General features: G+C 59.3%; 1 protein-coding gene across 4 annotated transcripts; it reads right to left on the bottom strand.

The window, feature by feature from the left end:
* Window positions 1–1,791: 1,791 nt before the first annotated feature.
* On the bottom strand, window positions 1,792–21,104 carry NDRG4 (NDRG family member 4). 4 transcript variants are annotated; one of them, XM_033069390.2, is made up of 17 exons: window positions 21,012–21,104; window positions 17,165–17,256; window positions 16,701–16,745; window positions 10,094–10,199; window positions 8,782–8,902; window positions 8,449–8,511; window positions 8,192–8,252; window positions 7,798–7,884; window positions 7,646–7,702; window positions 7,211–7,314; window positions 6,633–6,689; window positions 6,485–6,536; window positions 5,856–5,903; window positions 5,580–5,615; window positions 5,315–5,366; window positions 4,733–4,771; window positions 1,792–4,117 (listed from the first exon to the last, which is right to left on the bottom strand). In XM_033069390.2, exons 1-17 carry the CDS (start codon window positions 21,046–21,048, stop codon window positions 3,963–3,965), a joined length of 1,212 nt encoding a protein of 403 aa, XP_032925281.1. In that variant the 5' UTR covers window positions 21,049–21,104; the 3' UTR covers window positions 1,792–3,962. The 4 variants fall into 4 exon arrangements, with proteins under 4 accessions (XP_032925281.1, XP_032925277.1, XP_032925279.1 ...); XM_033069386.1 differs by lacking the exon at window positions 4,733–4,771; XM_033069388.1 differs by lacking the exons at window positions 16,701–16,745; window positions 17,165–17,256; window positions 21,012–21,104 and adding an exon at window positions 12,540–12,715.
* Window positions 21,105–21,398: the final 294 nt, after the last annotated feature.

Raw genomic sequence — 21,398 nt, 5'->3', positions numbered from 1 at the left:
AGAGAGGTACCTGGCTGTGCCAACACCCACCTGAGCCCTCGCAGGTTGCTTCACCTGCTCGGAGGCACAAACACAGCCACCTTTGCCAAGCCTGGCTCACCTGGTGACACTACACAGTCAGCTGCAAAGGCTGAAGCATTCAGGGGGCTGGCACTGACCTGCAGTGACGCTGTCCTGGCAGCTGGAGCCCTGTGCAGCTGTGACAGATGGAGGGGGTGTCACCATTGCTCAGCCACTTCTCATTCCCAGACCTGTGTGCTGCCATATTCCTATCTGTTTACATAACCAAACCCAACAGCCAGCGGTTGTAACAGCGTTGTTGTCCTTTGGTGAGGTGTTTTAAACAAAAAACAAGGCAAAGGCGGCGCTGGACAGAGGCTGTGAGTGCTTCAAAACGCACCAGGTGGCAGTGCAGCCTCACAGATGCACCACAGGATCCGACCCTCTAAATCCAATTTTCATGCACTATTTGAGACACTGACCTATATCGTTCCCTCACTCCCTGCTAATGGCATCCATATCTGGCCAGGAAAAGCAGCCTGAATGTTTTTTCTGCCCTGCTGCTCCCGTTGCTTTGCAGGTTCCCCCGAGGGATTACACATACTAAATTATCTCCTCCTGCTACAAATAAAAACTCATGCATCATCAACAGCCTGTTCTCATGCGAGTATTACTGGCAGTATTAAAAAAAGCTGTGACTATACTTCCATGGGTAAATATATGGGAAGGGAAGCTTCAGTGACATACTTGCTTCTGGTCTGAGAAAAGGTAACTGAATGCTGAGATGGGGCAGGTCCCAAGAAAATAGATTATTTAGGTTCATATCTAAAGCACAGAAAAAGTTTTAATCTAGCAGTAGTACTGTAGGGATATGGAGCTGTTAGTTTTCTTCCTGTTGCAGTCTGTCAGTACTCAGCTTCCAGCACTCCGTGAATTGCATTCAGTGGGAACGTGGAAATCATTTGTCTGACATCCTATCCCAGACATCTGCACAGCATAAAGTCTGCATTATGCCCTGGATGAATACAGCAGCATTTCTGCATTTCAGTGATAAGGGTGTGTGCAGTGTACCCCATCCCCTCAGCGAGGTTCACCCTGACCAGCAGAACCAAACCAGCCCAGGAAGGCTCCTGGGCTCGCTGCCCACACCTCGGCTCAGCCTTGGCTGTTTGCATTCCCTCCTCACGTGTCCAGGCTTTCTCTGCCTACCCCAGGCAACCAGGAGTGCGGATTACACAGCCACACTGTCCCCATGGTTTGGCTCTGGGCCGCTCTGCAGGGGCTGGGGCCAGTCTGGAGTGACCCAGCACAAGGCAGACACTGACACACCCAAGCAGGGACAAGGACTGGGATGGAGGGAGAGGATCCTTCCCAGGTAGGACTTCACGCTCTTGGAAAGGGCTATGGCCTGGGACACTCAGGTCTTGATGGGGAGACAAACAGGGGTCCTGGCAGTGGACAAGGAAGCTGAACCTCCCAAGGACCCTGCTCATCCCCAGAGTTGTGCAGCCACATATCTTCTCTTCCCCAGTGGACACCCCTTGGATCCAACCTCACTGGGCTACACTGGCAGCTTTCCAGCCTCCATCCACTCCTTACATATAGGGCAGCCTGCCTAAGGCTACCCCAAAGCCAAAGCACCCCACAGCTTTCCCTCCACCCCAGGATCCTGGCCTCACTTCCATGAGCATCCCTAGCAGGGTTGGTGGCCAAAGTGTGTCCCCCTTGTACTCCAGGCAGGCCCTAGGTGGGCTCAGACCCATTTCCCTGTAGCATGTTATAAAGAGCACAGCAGGTTCTTAACATCTTTATTAGTTAGTTGGTTTATTTCCAACACAGTAACTCCTCTCTACAGCAACAGGTTAGTTAAATCCGGTTTACATATTGCTGTCTCATGAGTGCTGCGGCCTCGATGCCGCTGTGACAAAACCAGGCTGCACTCAGACAGGAAAATGTGTTAAATTCCGCTGTGACTGGGGAAAAAAAAGGAAAACCAACAAAAATCAAAAGAACAAACCACCAGGGAAAACCAAACCAACCAACCAACAAAACCAAGGTGAGGAACTGAAGGCGAGCACGGCCACACCACCTCCAGGGAAACCACACGGCACTGCTTGGACAAGAATGCAAGGAGGAGTGAACCCAAAAAGGTCAGGGATTGGGCAAACCCTTATATATATATTATATATAGGTATTTATATATATATATCATCTGGAAGGACACGCTGAGAAAAGAAGAGATCGCAGCGGTATCTACCGTAAAAAGGAGCTACGTAGCTTTCAGAGTCACACCAAGAAGGAAGCACACAGCAGAACAAAGTGGGGGACAAAGGGGGACACTGGTGTTTTGCGGTGGCCTTTTACTATGACAGGGTTTGGGTGGGGCATGGGTCTCACGGCCAAGAGCCCTCATACACCCGCTGGGAGCCCCAGGACCTCTGTGCCCTTCACTGGGGAGCAGGGATGGGGTCTGAGAATGCTTTTGTGGGGCTGGGTGGGACCTGCTTCCTGCGGGCTGGTTCTGCTCGCCCAGGGGGTGGCACCTGCTGGGGTCCCTGCTCAGGTCCCCCATGGACCACCTACAGAGACCTGAGCACCCATCCGGAGCCAGGGCCATCCTTACCTCACAGCAGGCACAGGAGGGCTGGGCACTGCTGCTCTGGCAGCAGAGGCTGGGTGGCCATCAGTGGGGTTATGCAATGACAGGGTCTCCATGCCAAGTGCGAGAGGCAAGAGCCACCTGGAGTTGGTGGCCAGATGGGGCCCCACAGCCCGGGGGGAGCCAAGCCCTTGAGAGACGCCCCACGCAGTGTGCAAGCAAAATGCTGGAGGTGGGGACTGTGGACTTGGGGAGCCATGGTGAGTCTGGCCAGCTGTGTGGGCAAAGCCAGACCATGGAGTGCTCCCCACATCCCATGGGTCACCCCACACTGCCAGCACCTTGCAGTGAGGCACGCTGCAGGGCAGAGGGTGCTGAGGGCTCCCCAGCATGGTAGGGGGAGTGTCTCATCTTATTGCTAACGGCTCCTCGGTGATGACATCCACAGGTTGTGGCAAAACTTGAGGTGGGAGTTGCTGTGTGACATCCCCTAGAACAGTGGCCTCTGGATCCTGGCAGGCTCAGCCAAAGAAGTGGAACTGTCAGTGTGGCAGTGGCCAAGCCAGCCCATTCCCCCCTCCCCAGTGCGTTTTTGGTGGCAGGCGGTAATTGTCCTTCTTGCAACAAGGGACGAAGGAAGTGCCACCAGCGGTGAGCGCATGGGCAGAGGCAGGGGGACACTCATGCCACCCTCCTGCCCTTATAGCTTCTGGAGTAAGGCTGACCCCTCTTCACTTGCCCCAGGGCAGCCCTTAGGGTACATGACTGGGGCGCAGGGACAGTTTGGGATGTGATTTCTCATGAGGCGCAGCCAGCTCTGGGGTAGCAAGTCCTGGGTGTGCTGGGGATCCCGTGCTAGCTCTCCCCAGAGAGGGCCATCAGGGAGAAATGAAAACTGTATCCCTAGGAACAGACCAGTGACCTCCCAGTAAGCGCTGCTCCCTCTTCCTGTCTTCCCTTTGGTCAGCAATCAGTTGAACTTGTAAGATCAACCTACCTCCTGTGTCCTCTCCACGTGCTGTCCCATCCCATCATCCCGTCCCATCCCAACATCCTGTCCCCATCTCACCACCCCGACCCTGCTACCCCATCCTGGCCCTGTCCCCCTGCCACCCACCCTCCTAAGCCGGGGCCAAGCCCTTGCTAGGGAGGGTGAGGACCAATGCAGAACCATGTGTGACTGCTGGACGAAGCCCCTCTCCTTCTCCTGTACCAGACAAGGGGATGAGGCCAACAGCAAAGAAGACAAATTGACCCCGAAGAAGCGAGGGCCCTGGTGGAGATGTCCACGGGGCGGGTGGGTGCTGGCGGGATGCTGACGGATGGGAGATGGCTCTGAAGGAGACGTCGGCGGGCGTGGACCTCAGCACGATACCTCCATGGTGTGGTTGATCTGCCCCATGGCCTCGGTGCTCTCCGAGTGGGTGCAGGCACGAGGGCGGGTGCCATCCACGGAGCTGGCGCTGGTGAGGGAGGCCGTGCGGGAGCGTGCCAGGCGGGTCATGCTGGCAGATGGCACTGCACGGGCACAGAGACATGGCCGGGGTGCTCAGATCCTCTCAACACCTGAGGGACCTGAGCCAACACTGCCACCAGCCCTGCCCCACAATGCGACTGAGCCTGGACACAAGCTTGCAGCAAGCGGTGCTGTGACAACATGAGCAGCTCCAGGCTGGTAAGGGACGGCAGGGCAGGGGTGCTCTGGGGCAGGCTGAACACCAGGCTCACTCCTGGGCATGCAACCTCTGGGCATCAGGCAGTGGGGACCCCTGATGACCACGCTCCAGGAGAGGAGTGAGCTGGGATCAGAGCTCCCAGGGTGTGCAGGGAAGGTGACACCCTCCCCCAGCCAGGATGGCCAGTGGGCACAGCTCCTGGTGCACCCGGAGGAGGGCACAGTGGGCACGCTGCCAAGACTGTGCCTGCAGGGAAGGGGAATTCTCTTTGGATGGGAATGCCATTTGTCAGCCCCCAGCCCCGGCTCAGGGTGCCATCTCAGGCAAAGCAGAGCGAGGCAGTGGGCATCCAGCTGGGAAGGGCCAGTCCTGCACCCAGGCTGCTCCCAAAGGTGCCCAGGCAGCTCGAGGGCTCAGGCCAGGCAGGCACCATGCAGCAGCGGGCACTGAGCAGTACCTGTGCCTCCACTCAGCCTGCGATCCTTCAGGTGGGTGACTGGCAGGGGCAGGAGAAGGGCAGGGAGGGCAGAGAGAGAGTGTCAGCCCTGTTGGCCACTCTGCTGGCCCAGGAGCCCCTGCCCAGCCCACGTGTGCCTGCACACGGAGCTGTCCTGTGCACACAGACTGCACACACACACACACACACATATGCAACAGACCTGTAAACACACACACACACACACACGTGCACATGGACTTTTGCAAGCATGCACACACGGGTATAAACACACACACAACACACACATTGTCATAAACTGTGCACACACACATGCACAGAACTCTGCACGTGGGCTCTGCTTGTCTTTGTTGCACACACACAGCCGCTGCTCATGAATGCCCACACACACACACCTACACAGGGAGCCTGACACACACATATGTACACACAGAGCCCTGGTACACACATCTGTCTGCACACAGAGCCTGTACACCCCTCACCCTGCAGACACAAGGACAGACCTGCAGCAGGTCAGCACACCAGCACACACAAGGGGACACATGGGGACACTTCAACCCCACACCCAGCCCCAGCACTCACTGTAGCCCATGCCTTGCAGGAAGTACTTGAAGGCTTCGGTCAGCTTGCCTGGCTGTAGGGAGAGAGCAGGGTGAGCTGAGCTGAGCTGAGCTGAGCTGAGCTGAGCTAGCACTGAGACTGAGTCCCCTCTCAGCCCCAAGCAGCCTCTGGCAGCCCCAGTGTAAGACCCCTATGCCCTCATCAGCCCCAGCTAGCCAAGAACAGCACCAGTGCATGTCCCAGGGCCCAGTATGCCCAGGTAACTGGGGAAATTGTGAGGGCTCACCTGTGTGACCTGGGGCAGCCCACCAGAGTCAGCCATCTGCAAAGAGAAGGTCCTGCTTAGCTTGGGAGGGTTCCTGTACTGCCCACCATCCCCCAGTACCCGCTGGCAGGATGCCACTGCTGGGATCACCCTGCTTTCCCCATACAGCCCCCGCTCCAAGGGCCATGATGGACCTGGAATGGGGAGATGGGGGCACCCTGCAGCTCTGGGGCAGAAGGCAATGGGGCACTTCATAGGCAGCAGGGACCTCCCTGCTGCCCCTTGCCAGCAGCCTACCTTCAGGAATGTGGTGTTGGTAGGATCCAGCTTGGAGTTACACTCCACCTGCAGACAGAAGAGACGATATTAGCACCCTAGGAAGCCAGGAGCCAAGCAGAAATTGTCCACATGTACCACCACTGGCCCATGGCATTCCAGATGGCAAATCCCACCCGAGCCAGAAGCAGACAGGGCACCAGGTGAGCAAGACCACCATCCCCTGCCATGGGACAGAGGGGACTTTCCTCCTGTCAGTCTGGGCAAGGGTGAGGACTGGAACAGGAGGTGAGGGGACTGGTGAGGCATTCTGTGTCACACCTGTGTGCACAAGCACACAAGTGTGTCATCACAAGTGTGCCAGCAGCTGTGTGGGTGCACATGGCCGAGCAGGGAGCGTGCCCGTGTGCCAACACATCCGAGCACGCACAGCATGAGCACATCTGGGCATATGGAGAAGGGGAAGTTCTCCAGATGTGACAACCACACGCAGCTGCACGTGCACAGGTGCCCACAGGAGCAGGCAGGTCTGCACACGAGCAGGCTCCCAGCCCCAGCAGTGCCGTGTGTCTGAGCAGGCAGTGAACATGTGCGTGCCCGTGCGTGGGCACCGCCCGCCTGCCACCCTGCAGGCTCTGCCCATCACTCACCACCCCCTCCTCAGCAGGAGCGTTGTCTCCGACCACCAGCATCACGGGGCAGCTGGAAGTGAGAGAGGAAAGGAGCCTGGTCAGGGTTTGGTCTGAGTGAATTCCACTGCCCCAGGACCCCTCTGTGACTTGCTGGTGTGACTCTTACCGCAGCGTCTTGGCATTGGGCACAGTCCCAGGCCGGTTGATGTCCAGGTCCCTGCGGCTGATGGGGGACAAAAGCCAGTGTGAGCTCATGGGCAGGTGCCACCACTGATGCCATAGCACAACGATCAAGCCACTGCCAGCCCCAAGAAGCCACATCCAGCCCCGCTGTCCTGGCACTTTGTGTGTGGGGGATTCCATGGCCGTCTCTGCCGCAGCCTAAGCAGAGCCCATGCCACAGAATGCAGCACCCAGCAGAGTGGCAGGGCTCACAACCCCCTGCATGCATGGGACAGCATCTGTGCCCCCTTTCCCAGGCCTGTAGCAGCACCCAGTGCAGGAGGAGATGTGGGAATGGTGGTGGCCTCTGGGACATGGCAAGGCTCTGGCTCAGGTACCACCACTCCCATATCCCCAGCCAGCAGTGGCAGACAACTCTGCACTGCTGCCTGCATGCACTGGAGGGTGATGACAGCACCCAGCAGGGGTCTGGGTTCCCACAGTGACCTCAGAGCCACCCAGCAGCACTGCAGCCCCTCACCCTAGCACAGACAGGACATAGCCCAGCACTGGAGCACTCACCCATTGTACATGTTGAGGAAGAGCTGGAGGTTGAACTGGTTCACCACACTGCCGATCTGCTGCCGGTAACTCTGCACCAGCTCCGTGTTGTTCATCAGCTCTTCCTGTGCCAGCAGGGGATGGAGATCAGGGCAGGTGCTGGGCACACACCCTGCTCCCCCAGTCCTGCCAACCAGCACGGATGAGGAGGAGGATGCTGGGCAATGCAGCTGGACACAGTGGTGCTGCAGGCAGCACACCCAGCCAGGACATGGGCACGAGTCACACACTCATCAGGGTTAAGCCTCAGACCAGGCAGGGCTTGACTGACCCCAACTCTGCACATGGGTCAGGTCCAGTGGCACTGTGGCACTGGCAGGGCACAGCCCAGGTGACCCAGCTGGGATGCTGGACCAGGGGCTGGTGGCAGGGGCCCGGAGGCTGCACAGCCCTTACCTGGCTGAACAGGTGGGACAGGACAATGTCTGGCAGCGTGCTGGTGAGGCCAGAGAGCTGTGGAGGGAGCACAGGGAGTTACTGCACTGCCAGGGCTGCCTCCTGCCCCAGGAAGCTGCCAGGACTGGGAGGAGGGGTCCTGCCCTGCCCACCTTGGCAGCTGCCCAGTCAATCCAGCCTTTGCCGTTGGGGTCGATGTTCATAAGGACCAGCCCTTCGACCAGGTCGGGGAAGATGAGCTGCAGTGAGCAAGAGAGGAGAGCTCAGAGGGGAGGGGAGATGTGCCCTGGGCAGCCCCCCATCAGAGCCACTGCACAGGCATTGCATGGAGCTGATGTGACCCTGTCCTGGGAGCAATGTGACACCTGTGGCAAGACTGCCCAGCCACCATAACCTTGGCACTGCTGTCCTGGGGCCCCAAACCCTCCAGGAGCCTTTGCAGCAGCAGAGACTGCCTGGAGGCATCAGCTCCTGCTCTTCCCCATGCCCTGGACTGACAGCAGGTACAAGCAACTCGAGGACAGCCCATTGTAGCCCCAGGCTCACCGCAAACTTGGCCAGCACGTAGGCTCCTGCCCCAACACCGATCCCAATCACGTACTTGAACCTGGAAATATGGAGAGGTCCATATGAGGGGACAGCAGGCTCCAAAACATTCCCTGGGACACCCCCCCACTCACAGCAAGAAGATTTGCAGGATGCCAGCTTACAGGGACAACTCCCCAAGCCCCAAATCCTTATCCATCTGTCCATCTCCCTTCCCAGGATCTCAGCCAGCATTGGTGGAAGAGAGGCTGACTCACCCAAAATGCTGCACCACGCTGGGTAACATGGCAGCCAGCTGGTCCATGGATGGATACTGGTACCTGTGTCACAGGGAGGCAGAGGATGGTGGTTATGGAACCTGTTCAGAGCAGACTGCCTGGGACAGGGCAGCTGGGCTGCTTGAAATGGGCAGGGAAATGCCATCTACCTGCAAACCACCCTACTGCCCACCCTGGGCCAGTCATCTGCCACAGGCTTTGGCACAGTTTGAAAGACCCACAGGCAGGGCACAACTGCCAGGAAGCAACAATCCCAGGGGCAGGGAGGGGACATCCCAGCAGGCACAGTGAGCCCCTGCAGCTGGCACCTACCCCTGAGGGAACTGTGAGGCTCCTGCCTGCTGTCCCGGCGCGTCCACGTGGCACACCACAAAGTGCTTCGTGATCTCCTGCATGTCCTCATAGTTGAAGAAGGTGTTGAAACAAAGCTTATCTGTCAAAGGGCAGGTGGGTATCAGAGACCAAACACCCTGACACTGGGGTCTGGTGGGCCAGGGGAGCATAGACAGAAGCTGACCACCCTTCCACTGCCCTTCAGCCACAAGGTGACATGCCACGAAAACCAACCCATCCCCTCCCTTCCAGGCTCCTTGTCCTCACAGCAGAGACCACAGCTACTGCTGACAAGGACTGCATGCCTACAAGTGTCAGGAGGCATGGGGAGGGACAGACACAGCCAGCAGAATGAGGAGTTTGGGGTGACCTCATTGGGGAGCCTCAGAAAGATGGGACTGAGGAGTGCAGAGCCCAGGATTGCAAGACCACCCAGTGGGCAGCAGGATTAGCAGCCTGGGGTATTAGCCCTGTCCAAAATCCCCAGAAAGGGCTCAAGCAAACACAGGATTTGAGGAACAGCTGCAAATCCCCCTGCTTGGAAAGAGTCAAATAAACACCCCCAGTTCTGCCGTGGACAAGACCCCACCATTGCTGGGGCTTGGAGAGGTCCTGTCCCAAGGCATCAGTGCTGGGACATCCCTCCCAAAACGTGGGGTGAGGCAGGCTGAAAGGCCCACGGCAGCCAGCGTGACGTGCAGCTGAACAGCCAGAGCTGCTGCAATGGTGACACAGCTCATGTAGCATGTCAGTGACTCAGCCTCAGCCGCCAGCAGAGCGGGAGATGCTTCTCCCCACTCGCAGGGAATTGGGCATCCTGGCTCAGCTGGAGGGCACAGCCCAGGACAGGCCCTGGGGTGCAGGTCCAGGGCTGCAGGCTGACAGAAAGTGCAGCATCCCCACATCAGAGCCCCAGCTCGGGGTCCCTCCTTCCCTGCTATTTCCAGTCTCTTTTGTCCCCCAGCGCTGCTGCCAGCTGGGTCCATGCTCTGAATACCAACGTGCTGGCAGCAGTGAGGACCAGCCCAGCATCCCCCATGTCCATCCCTGCCTGGTGTGGGCAGGCAGGCAGCCAGCAGCAGGGTGGCCAAGCACTCCTGGCAGTGCCTGGCCTGGGCTTTGTGTCCAGTAGAGCATCCAAACTCCCCTGGTGCTTTCAGATGCCTGGGGGGACCCCATGCAGCCATGGGTGGGCACAAAGGAGCTGAGCCAGGGGCGATGTCCTAGCACCCCGTGGAGCCTCGGGCTCAGCCCTGCCTGCCCTGCAGCCCAGCCCAGGAGCAGCACTCACGGTTGAGGCCCACATCGTGGTAGGTCAGGATGGCCGGGCGGTTCCCCTTGGGAGAGCCCCGGATGACCACGTGCAGCAGCCCGTAGGGGGTCTCAATGTCGTGTTCCTGGGGAAGAGGAGAGATGGCTGATGCCCACCTGCCCTAAGACAGCCTTTCATCCTCTCCTGCCCCGTCATCACAGCCTTCACTGCTGCTTCCCCAAATGGCTGGGTCCCGAGGGAAGACAGGGAAAGAGGAGCAGCTGTCCCAGGAAAAAAAACTGGGCATCCCAGAGGGGGTAGAAAGCAGGACAAATAATGAGGGAAGGGAAGGAAAGGGAAGGGAAGGGAAGGGAAGGGAAGGGAAGGGAAGGGAAGGGAAGGGAAGGGAAGGGAAGGGAAGTGAAGGGAAGGGAAGGGAAGGGAAGGGAAGGGAAGGGAAGGGAAGGGAAGGGAAGGGAAGGGAAGGGAAGGGAAGGGAAGGGAAGGGAAGGGAAGGGAAGGGAAGGGAAGGGAAGGGAAGGGAAGGGAAGGGAAGGGAAGGGAAGGGAAGGGAAGGGAAGGGAAGGGAAGGGAAGGGAAGGGAAGGGAAGGGAAGGGAAGGGAAGGGAAGGGAAGGGAAGGGACTTCAGATGGGATGTAGGATTGGCACGTGTATCATGGGATGGGATCACAGGATGGTATCAAGGGATGGATCCAAGAGGGCTTGAGAGAGAAGGATAATAGGATGGGACAGGTGGACCATAGGACAGAAGAAGAGATCTTCAAGGGCTTGAGACAGAAAATTTTGGCAACTGGGTAGGGGTTCACAGCATGGCCCAGTTGGGTGCAGATTTGATGTATCTGGGACAAACAGGCAGAGGTCAGACCCTGGACAGCACTCCAGGAAATGCTGCAGCTTGATCCCAAAATTATAGCTAAAGTAATTTTAAAATCCCTGGTCTGAAATGGCAGTGCCCCCACACAGAGACAAAAACTACCCTGTGCCTCAGTTTCCCTGTCTAGGAGGGCTCCTTTCCTTCCACATCCTGGCCCTTTCTCCCAGCCAGCCCAGGAAACTGAGCCCAGGTGCTCCCCAAGGACAAGGCACCAGAGATCCCCTCCAGATGCCCGTGCCTGCCAGCCAGTCCAGCAGCAGTGACCTCGAGGCTGGGATCTGCTGGGTGCAGGAGCATCATGTGCTGAGCAGGGCAGGGCAGGGGATGATGGCAGGGTGCCCAAGCATCACATCCTCACTGCTGGCACTGGCAGCCCCACGGCTGGGCTGGTGGGAGGGAGCAGGTACGTGGATGCTCACGCGGGTTCCACGCCACCAAGGACTCTGAAGGACACGGGCCTGGCTGGGAGGAACCGCCTGGGGACAGGGTCTCCTCACTGCAGTGCCTCCCCTCACTGAGACCTGCTGTCCCTGGGGGAACACAGTGGCCAAAAGCAGGTCCAGGGCTCTGTGGAGACATCCATTGGCTCCCAAGGGCACCCTGACACTAGTCCTTATCCACAGCTGTCCCTCCACCCCCTGCAACTGCACCAGGCAGAAGTCCACGAGCAATGACATCCCTCTGCAACAACAGATTGGGACACTGAGGCAGAGGAAGGGCCTGGCCCAAGGTCACAGAGCAGGAGGCATCCATGTGGTCTGGTCCTGGGTACAGGATTACCTCCTTGCCATCACCATCCCCGTGATGCCCATCACAGCCTCAACAGCTCAGCTTTCAATCCTACCCCAAAATCACCTGCCCAAGGCAGCAGATCCATCCTCAGCACTGCTTCTTCCTGCCCCCCACCAAGGCAGGCACATCCTGCCCGTGGTGCAGCCTCTGCAGCACCGCTGGGTACCACAGCCCTGCCCTTTGCCGCAGGGATGCTCGCTGGGGAAGAGGCTGGGGATGCAGGAGATGCAGGCAGCAAGGAGAGAGGGGCACAGACAACCCAGAGCCCCAGCAAGGAGGGGCATGGGGGTCTCAGCACCCATAGGTGTCTGACAGAGCCCATCTATGTCCAGGCTACCTGCTCACCGCTGCAGTGCCCCCACCTCACTCACCCCTCTGCACCAGCCTGTTGCCATCGGGTGTTGCCATCACCGCAGAGGCCAGAAAGCTACTGAGGGGCTGCTTCAAAACAGCCAGAGACCCTGTCCCTCTGCAGCTCAGGGGGTGGGCAAGGGGCAGCGTGAGCACACAGCCCCAGCACGGGCCACAGCTGCCACCCTCAGCCTCGGCACAGCATCTCTGCCGGGCTCGGGGAGGACACGCTCAAGGACAATGCGTCCCCAAAACCTGCAGCACATCAGGGATGCGGCAGCAGGGCTGGGACCAGCAAAAGCTCCCCAGCAGCGGGTTCTCCCTGCCCCAATGCCTGCCTGAGCCACGCCGAGCCCTGCTGGGTGCAGAGCTGAGCAGGAGAGACGCTGGGGCAAAACACCTGGGGAGGGAGAGAGGGCAGCGAGCACGGGCACGGCGGTACCTACCCCATCCCAGCACTCCGGCATGGCGAGGAACGGGCGGGCGAGGATGCTCGGGCAGGCTGGGCCGAGCTGGCGGTGCCGCTGTGGGGCACGGAGAAGCAGCGGCGGGGCGAAGCGCAGCTCTGCGCTGGCTCAGCCCCTCGCCGGGATTTATAGCGGAGCCCCAGCCCTGCGCTGAGCCCTCCCTCGCCCTTCCCCCTCGGCAGGTTTGGCCTCCATTGCGGGCGAGCGCCGCGATGGAGCCGGCACTCAGCCATTGGCTGCCGCGGGAATTATTCATGCTCCAATTGGCCCCAAATACCCTTGTTTATGAAGAAAAAACGCCTGGCACCGCGCGGTACCTTCTCCATCTTCCCTCTCTGGGCAGACGGAGGCAGGCGGGGTGTCTGGACTCGCATCCCCCAGCGCGGATGGGGCAGCGCTGCCCGTGCCCGCTGTGCACACCTGCAGAACCACATCTGGCTGCAGAACCACAGCTGGCTGCAGAACCACAGCTGGCTGCAGAACCACACCTGGATGCAGAACCACAGCTGGATGCAGAACCACAGCTGGATGCAGAACCACACCTGGATGCAGAACCACAGCTGGCTGCAGAACCACACCTGGATGCAGAACCACACCAGCTGCAGAACCACATCTGGCTGCAGAACCACACCTGGATGCAGAACCACAGCTGGCTGCAGAACCACACCTGGCTGCAGAACCACACTTGCCTGCAGAAGCACAGCTGGCTCAGAACCACACCTGGATGCAGAATCACACATCACACCTGGCTGCAGAACCACACCTGGCTGCAGAAGCACAGCTGGCTCCAGCCCTACAGAACGTACCAAGCCACAGCTGAGCCTGCAGAGCCGAGGCCAAGGCCCTGCAGCCATGCCCAGGCAGCACACACACACAGCCACAGATGGACACGGGCACACCCCGAAAAACAGCAGAAGGACACAGCTGATGTGCTCTGCCACGTGCACGTGGCCACGCGTGTACATGCACAGGAACACGTACCAACACACACACACACACACACACACACACAGGGGCTGGCAAAACCGTGGCTGGAAAAAATGGGGAAATTAATACCATAGCCACACTGAAGCGCATGCATCCCACAAAATGCTTGTGGCATACACCCCAGGCCAGGCCCTGTGTGTGTTCCTGTACATGTGTGCTGTGGTCATGTGCACACCAGGAGCACAGCTGCTGCATCCTCCTCCCGTGTGCTCACCATGGATGCCACAGCCATCATTAGTGCTCATGGATGAACAGCAAGCTGCACACCTGCAGAACCTTGTACACGTGTGCACAGAGGGGCACACACATGTGCACATGTAAACACTGCCCAGACACCTGTGCCACCTCACCCAGCAGCACACTCATCCCAGCTGCTGTGGGATGATGGCACACAGGGATGTGCAGGGTTTAGCCCTGACCTGGGCAGGCAAATAAAGCAGGAGGAGGGACAATCCAGCAGCTCCAAGGGGTGGATCCTGTCCCTGGACTGACATATGTGAGCATACACACATGCATGAGTATTCCCATGTGCACATGAGTGCAGGCAGATGATTTCTTCCCTGATTCCAACGAGGTCTCTTGCCACCACAGCCCCAAAACCCTCCAGCAGTCTGTGGGTGCCCTCCCCCTGCCTGCCCCTGCCCAGCCTGGCATGACTGCCACAAAACTGGGCAATTGTGGATGGGGTAGGAATCCCACAGTCCCTTCAATGCTTTTCAGAAATCCACTGAAAGCTACGTCCTACAAACAAATCAGGGCTGCACAGCCAGAAGGATGTGGGAGAAAGGACAGACAGGCAGAGGATGACATTCACACTGCCTCCACCAGAGAAGCTTTACTCTGCACTGCCTTGTCCTGTGGGGAGCTCAGACCCAGGCCTGGAAAGAGACACCCCTGTGAATGCAGGACCGTGTGTGATGGGGAAGCCCAGCTTCCAGGTGGTTCCTGGCACTCCAGGTGCTGGTTTTGCTTTCCCTAGCCCTGCTGCCTGTAGAGCCAAAGACCATGACAGCCACAGTCCTCAGCCAAAAAACAAGAGATGCAGAGGGACAAGAAAAGAAAGTGGTTAATAGAAGACAGAAGGGGTGGAAAAGCCAAGGGGAATGCAAAAGGGCTTCAGGGAGATGGGAGGGCTGAGCAAGGCTGACTTTGCTTGAATGGCATCAAATGGGATTGCCACTGGCTTGGCTACTAGCCCATTTGCCTGGCAGATGGCCCAGACCTCCTGCAGGATTCAGGGCACCCGGGTCCCAGGGCACCTGCCCCCAGCTCTCCTGCCCCTTGGCTTATGTCCCAAGGGCTTTACTTTGGCTGGTGGCAGAAGTGGGGGCTCCCCAGTCCCCCCCACTGCCCCAGCCAGGCCTGAGCATCCCATCAATGACTGGCTGGAGGGAGGAGCAGACAGACAGTGAAGAGTTAAACTGGGGGCTGGATTGGATTATCGCAAGGAAGTCAGCCTAGAAAATTGGGTAAGATGTCCCCAAAGAATGGCAGACAGCCCCCAGCCTTTGCACTGCACCAACTTGCAAATGTCAGAGTGAGAAAAGGAGGGGGTTGCCCTGGCAAAGCTCAGGAAACTCAGCCCATCCCTACCCTGAGGCTCTTGGAGGGGGACCAAGAGGGCACGGGGTCTGGCTGGCTTGGGAAAAGCTGCCTTGACCATTGCCCAGTTCCTTTTTTAGGTCCCGAGGGCATGGAGGTGCATCCCTGTGGCATTTGCTGTCCAGAACTGCTGCACTTGGGCACCAGCAGGGACACAGTTCAGTGCCACCATGAGCCAACCCCTGAAATACACGATTGTCCTGGGAGGGTCATTGCTCTTTACTATCCCCTGAGTGCCAACCAAGCCCTGCCCCAGCACAGCTGAGCAAGAGCCATACCGGTGCCTCTGGTGCCACTGAGAGCTCTGGACAGCCTGGCACTGCCACCTCCCTCCCTTCCTTGCCTCCCTTTCTCTCCTCTCTCTCACTCTCGTGACACCAGGAGGTTTGGTTCCTCCTCCAGTGGCCAACAGAAGCCTTGAGCAAGGAGCAGCCCAGCCCTGCACACCCTGCTGCTCCAGCCCCAGCACCTCACCAGCTTTGCAGCTGCTGGGGAGGGCACCACTTTAATTATTTTGTGGATTTTGAGAGGGCCATCAGATATGTGCCACTCTGTGAACCACAGCAGCCACCACCCAGCACCCTGCCAAAGGCCTTGCTCCCTTACCAGTTGCACCCTCCCACCTCACATGGGTGACAGACCCTGAGTGGGCCAGCCCCAAAATCTGGACCTTGCTAAAACAGGGACCTGTGCTCCCCTGCCCTTATCCCAGGATGAATGAAATCCACATTTATTTTGTCCTTACAGGTGCTGTTGTTTCAGTGCTGTACCTGCAAGGGCTCAGCCATCACCACCCCAGCCCACCCTCCCCATGGTCCCACTGCTGCAAAGTGGCAGCACAGAGCCTGAAGTCAATCACTGGTGTCCCCTGGCAGGGGAACACTTTGGGAAAGGAACAGGTAGCAAGCTGGCAGCCCCACTACCCTCCCTCCCCACCCTGGTGCCCACAGAGGGAGCCTGGGGCAGGATGAGCCTGGGCAGAGGTGTGAGAGTGGTGCAGACCAACGTGGGAGCCAGGCATGAGCTGAGCTCCCATGAGTCCCAGAGCTGTGTCCTGGGGCTCCTCCGGAGAGCAGAAATGGAGGGGCAGAGGGCCCCTGTTCTCCAAGAGTGGTGGGTGGTATAGGGGGCAATGCCCCAGCCCTCCAAAAGAGAAAGAGGCTTTCAAACATCCTTATGTAAGCAGGGAGCTGGCATTGCCTGGGAAACCATTGCCATGGCAATGTTAGAGGGGCTGGAAAAGCAGCTCGGCCTTCCTGAGAAGAAATTGCCTGTTTTAAAGGTTTTGTCCCCAGCCCATGGCCAAGTGCCCACCAGCCACATCCGAGAGCCAGCACAGAGATGCCAGGCAGCATCTCCCATCCCCTCCTGACAGGGACCATGATGGATGTGCAACCCCGTGCACAGACACTGACCAGGCACTGCATCCCCACAAAAAAAGGGACAGCAACACCCCTGAGTCTGCTCAGTGCCCCCCAGCCTTCCCCAGGCACAGGCTGCTGTTCCATGTGAAACCCGGGGGTGGGCAGCACCTCCCATGGCCGCTCCTACCTTCCAGTCTGTGTCCACAATGGAGAGGAAGACATCCGAGTTCTCCTGGGATGAGAAGGAGCCATTAGGGACAGGGACACCCTCACTTGGCACCCTCCCACCCAGCTCACAAATCCCCTGACACCACAGGCACCCACTCCCCAGGGCTGCAGGGGACACAGAGCCCACACACACCCCTCCACAACAGCTCACACAGGTGTGTGTGTTACCTGCACACACAGGTGTGTGTTAGCATGATGTGCAACCTCTGCACACACATCCATCATCCCACCAAACCCGGACCTGTGCTCAGCCACGCGGGCTCATCACCACCAGCACGCACACACTGAGGAGCACAAATGTGCACCCAAAACCAGCACAGGGTACCACACACATGCCCAGAAGCAGCACACAGCCCCTCCCAAGCCCCTGTGTCCTGGTGCCCCACCTGCAGGAGCCAGAGCCAGCGTGGTCACCAAACTCACCAGCTCAGCGTCCTGTCCCCGCAGCAGCGGCTTCTCCTCGGTGAAGCGCAGCTCGTGCAGCCCTGCCATGGTCATCTCCTGCAGCAGCAGCCCTGCCCAGAGCAAGGGAGATGTCAGGGCAGGTCCTGCCTCGGTCCTCTTTGTCCCAGCCCTCCAGATCCCCATGGGTCTCCCTCCCGTAGGGATGGGACCCAAATCAGCTTCACTCCCCGCATCTGCTATGGGGACTTGGTGCTTCAGCTTGTCCAGGGGCTGCAGTGAGCCCCTCTGCTGGGAGCTGGCAGCAGGCACAGAGCAGACAGTGCCTGGATCAGCTCCCAGCTCCTACCCTGGTCCAGTTCTCCCAGTTAAGGACAAACCTATCTCCAGGGCAAACTGAGGGACCAACCTCATCTGTCAGTGCTGGTCACCTCAGTAAGCACCAGAGCAAGAACATCCAAATTCCCATCCCAGCTTTCAGCATCAGTCAAAGATAGAAAATCCAAATATTTGGCCAGTTTTAAGCTGCAGATAGGTATGGATGGGACAGAGGGAGATCTCCCTGCACAGGCAGAATGAGGGATAATGTTTCTCAGCCATGCTGGGAAGCAGAGGGATGTTCCAAGCAGAAAGAGAACAGAGAGACAGACTGAAGTTTGTACAGCAAAGTCTTCTTGTCTGTGAATCAGGTGCTGGCCAGTCAGTACCTCAGCTCCACAACTTGGAGGGACACACTTCTCCATGGAGCTGCCACTCAGCAGCAGCGTGAGACCGGGTGCTGCTACCCCAACTAGCACTGGCATCTCCAAAAACACCCCCAGGCACAAGCCCAGCTCAGAGAGCAAAAGAGAGCAAGGAGATCAGCAGCTGGCTGCACACAGAAGGTGAAAGACATAGGGACACAGGGAACAGTCCAGGCTCTCCTGTGTTTAAATGGGATGGGTGACTGGCAATCCCAGTGCCAGGGGATTATCTGCACACAAGCAGGATCCAGAGCTCAGGCATTGCCTTTGCAGCCTCTCTTTTCACCCTTTCCACAAGACCAAGCCTTCAGACAAGTTGTTGCTTCTCCAGATGGGCCAGTACTGATCCCATGTCCCCTCAGCTGTCTCCCCCCTGTGCAATCTCCCTGGACATGGGATGGTTTGGGCTGTAGGAGCACCGCAGCAGACACGGACCCGCTCCACCCACACAGCCTCGGCTGAGCCTGCTTCACACTCCATCCACCTCCAAACCTAGATCAGTCCAGGCTGACGATGTGGAAAGGCCAAGAAATGCCACGAATATTACAAGGCCACCAGGAATACAGGTGCTGGTCGTAAACTCCTCTCCAGAGTTGGGTTTTGCTCCTCTGACCAGGTTTTCCATTCAAAACTCAAGCAGGCTGTGCCACCTGCCTGCTTTCTGCAGACACAGCACTTTGCCTTGCTCCTTGGGAGCCATCCAACAATCCAGAACTGTTTGGAGGGAGAAACACCACTGCGAAGCCTCTTGAGATTCCCAGGGCACCCAGCACCAGGAGTCTCCGTGCCACCCCCTGCCCAGAGGGTCCCACCAGGCTGGGGGATGTTGAGAGGTGCCATCAGCCCCACGGAGAGGCACAAGTGAGGGCCACGCTGCTCCAGGCTGGGCTGCTGCTGCTGGGGACATGGCTGTGTGCACAGGGACAGCCCTGGGCTGCAGCCTGCCAGCACAGCCAGCAGAGCCACCACCCGAGCCACCCCACAACCCTGGGGAGAAAACAGGAGAAAAATCAGCCTCACCAACAGCTGGGTCTGGAAGAGAGCAGGAGCGTCCCACGCTGAGCACACCAACCCACCGTGTGGCCACGGCCCCAGGGTGGCTGGGAACAGCACTCAGTGTATGGTGAATGCCTTTAATAATTACAGCCTGCAGCTAATGTGGGAGGGAGGGTGGCTGAGCCATGAGGAAAGGCCCCGTGACCTTGTTTGCGTGGTGGGGGGGAATGCTGGCTCAGGGGGATGTGGCAGAGCCCTGCACCAGCCAGCATCCCCAGCATGGGGTGGACAATCTCCTAAAGTGGTGCTGAGTGAGGGAGCAGAGGAGGGATCAGTAAGTCAGGGATCAGTAAGCAGGGTCACAGCCATGCTGCCACCTTCCCTGGGTGCTCTGCTTCCCATGCCACCCCACAGGAACCCTCGTCCCTGGCAGCGTGGCTGTGGGGCTGTGGGCAGTCTCACCCTGCCCCACTGGGCCACTGTTGCTCTGGAGGGCTGGTGAGGAAGCCACAGCTCCAGGTCTCATAGCCTAAACAACTTGGCTCCCATCTTATGCCAGGGTAATGTGCCCAGCAACAAGCCCTTTTCCTTGCAGCTCACCCCAATGCTCCCCAAAAAGCATCCATCCCCAGGGTACCACACCAAACATACCCATCTCTGCTCCCACTGAGTGTGGTGCCACAGTTTCCTAGGCACAGCCAGGACATGTCTCTTCCCTAATTCCCAATCAGTTCCAAACCCAGCAGGACATAAGTGCTCTGCCTGGGACTAATGCTGTGCCCCACCAGAGCCCTGGCACTGTGTGTATAGATGGGGACAGGAACAGCCACATTGGCTCACCTTCCCCAGGGATCTGCAGCTCACTGCTGGCTAACTGCAGGAGAACCAGCTTGTAGCATTATTATTATTATTATTATTATTATTATTATTATTATTATTATTATTACTAATCACGATCACAACAAGGCTGTGAGCTCCATTTCACACTTGGCAGCATGTTTGGGCACAGGGCAGGTTTCCCTCAGACAGTGCCTCGCTCTCACAGGAGTGCCCTCGCTGGGGACCTGCGTGCTGCCCTGGCACGGAGGTGCTGCCCACAGGATGTTGGCACAGATACCTCGGGCTGATGAGCAGTGTGCAGCAAACAGACAAATCGGGAGAAGTGAGGGCTGGCCCCTGCCAGGCACTGAAGCCAAGGCAGCCTTCAGCGAAGCTCAAAGAGGAAGGAAGGGAACTTGCAGCTCAGTCTGAGCCACGGCTGTGTGCCCACAGCATTGCCCCCGAGCAGGACCGATGGGGGGCACGATGGGGTGAAGGAAAACCCCAGAGTGACACAGCCTGGGCCACATCCTGTTCCACCAGTGCAGGAGGAACACCCACAGCTTCCTCTGAACCCGAGAGGGACACCGGTCTCCCCCAGCAGCCCCCACAAACCAGCCTGACAGTGTGGTCCAGTTGAGGGGTGCAGGAGCAGGCAGCCACAGCGCCGGGCCGGGGACACGGAGCCCCCGACGGGCTGAGCAGGGTCCGGGGTGGCGGTGACAGCAGGGGCTCTGGGGGTGGCGGTGGCAGCAGGGTCCGGGGTGGCGGTGACAGTAGGGGCTCTGGGGGTGGCGGTGGCAGCAGGGGCTCAGGGGGTGGCGGTGGCAGCAGGGTCCGGGGTGGCGGTGGCAGCAGGGGCTCGGAGGGGCTCAGGCTGTCTCGCAGCGGCTGTTGCTAAGAGCAGCCTCCTTCGCAGCCCAGCGCATTCGTCGGGGCAGCGGGGAGACTCCCAGGGGAGGCTGGCTGAGGAGCAGGGAGGCACCGCAGGGATGCTCCGGCAATCCCCGGGCACCCCCATCTCCTCTGGCTGTCTGCTGGGCGGCCCCCTTTGCCAGGGGGCTGCCGACTCGGTTCCCCTTCCCCCAGCATCCCCGGGCTGGGCTTTTCCCGCCGCAGCAAGGCATCACCTCCCGGAGCCCGAGAAGGACCGGCCGGCAGCCCACACCTGCGGGAGCAAGCGGCGGAGCGGCGGGGGCAGCTCCATCTCCGAGGCAGGGGCTGAAGGCTCTGGCCACCGCCGGCCCCATCACCCCACGGCCCCTGCTGGTCTCACACCCCCCGTTCCGGCTCGGGCGGCCGGGCCGTACCTGTCAGGAGCTCGATCTTGTGCCGGAGCACCTTCATGCCGGGGCGGCGGGAGCGGCGGGCGGGGCGGGCTGCGAGGGGAGGCGGCCCCGGCGGGGGGCGAGCGGAGCCGGAGCCGGAGCCGGAGCCGGAGCCGGAGCCGGTGCCGGTGCCGGTGCCGGTGCGAGGTGCGCGGGGCGGCGCAGGGGCTGGGCTGGGCACGGCCCCGCCGGCCGGATCCTCCTCCCCTCGCCGGGGCCGGAGGGGAGGGACGGGGCCGGGATGGGGAATGGGGCACCAGGGGAACAGCGGGGCTGGGGGAGGCGGCAGCGAACGGGAGATGGAGACTGGGGGGTCACACGGAGCGTGCAGCGCGGGGGGATGCGGGGCTGCACGGGGGATGGAGGCTG

Source organism: Catharus ustulatus, chromosome 11 (assembly GCF_009819885.2).
Source record: "Catharus ustulatus isolate bCatUst1 chromosome 11, bCatUst1.pri.v2, whole genome shotgun sequence".
Taxonomy (NCBI): Eukaryota; Metazoa; Chordata; class Aves; order Passeriformes; family Turdidae; genus Catharus; species Catharus ustulatus.
The sequence above is the reverse complement of the archived record's forward strand: the minus strand, read 5'-3'. Positions and strand labels throughout refer to the sequence as shown.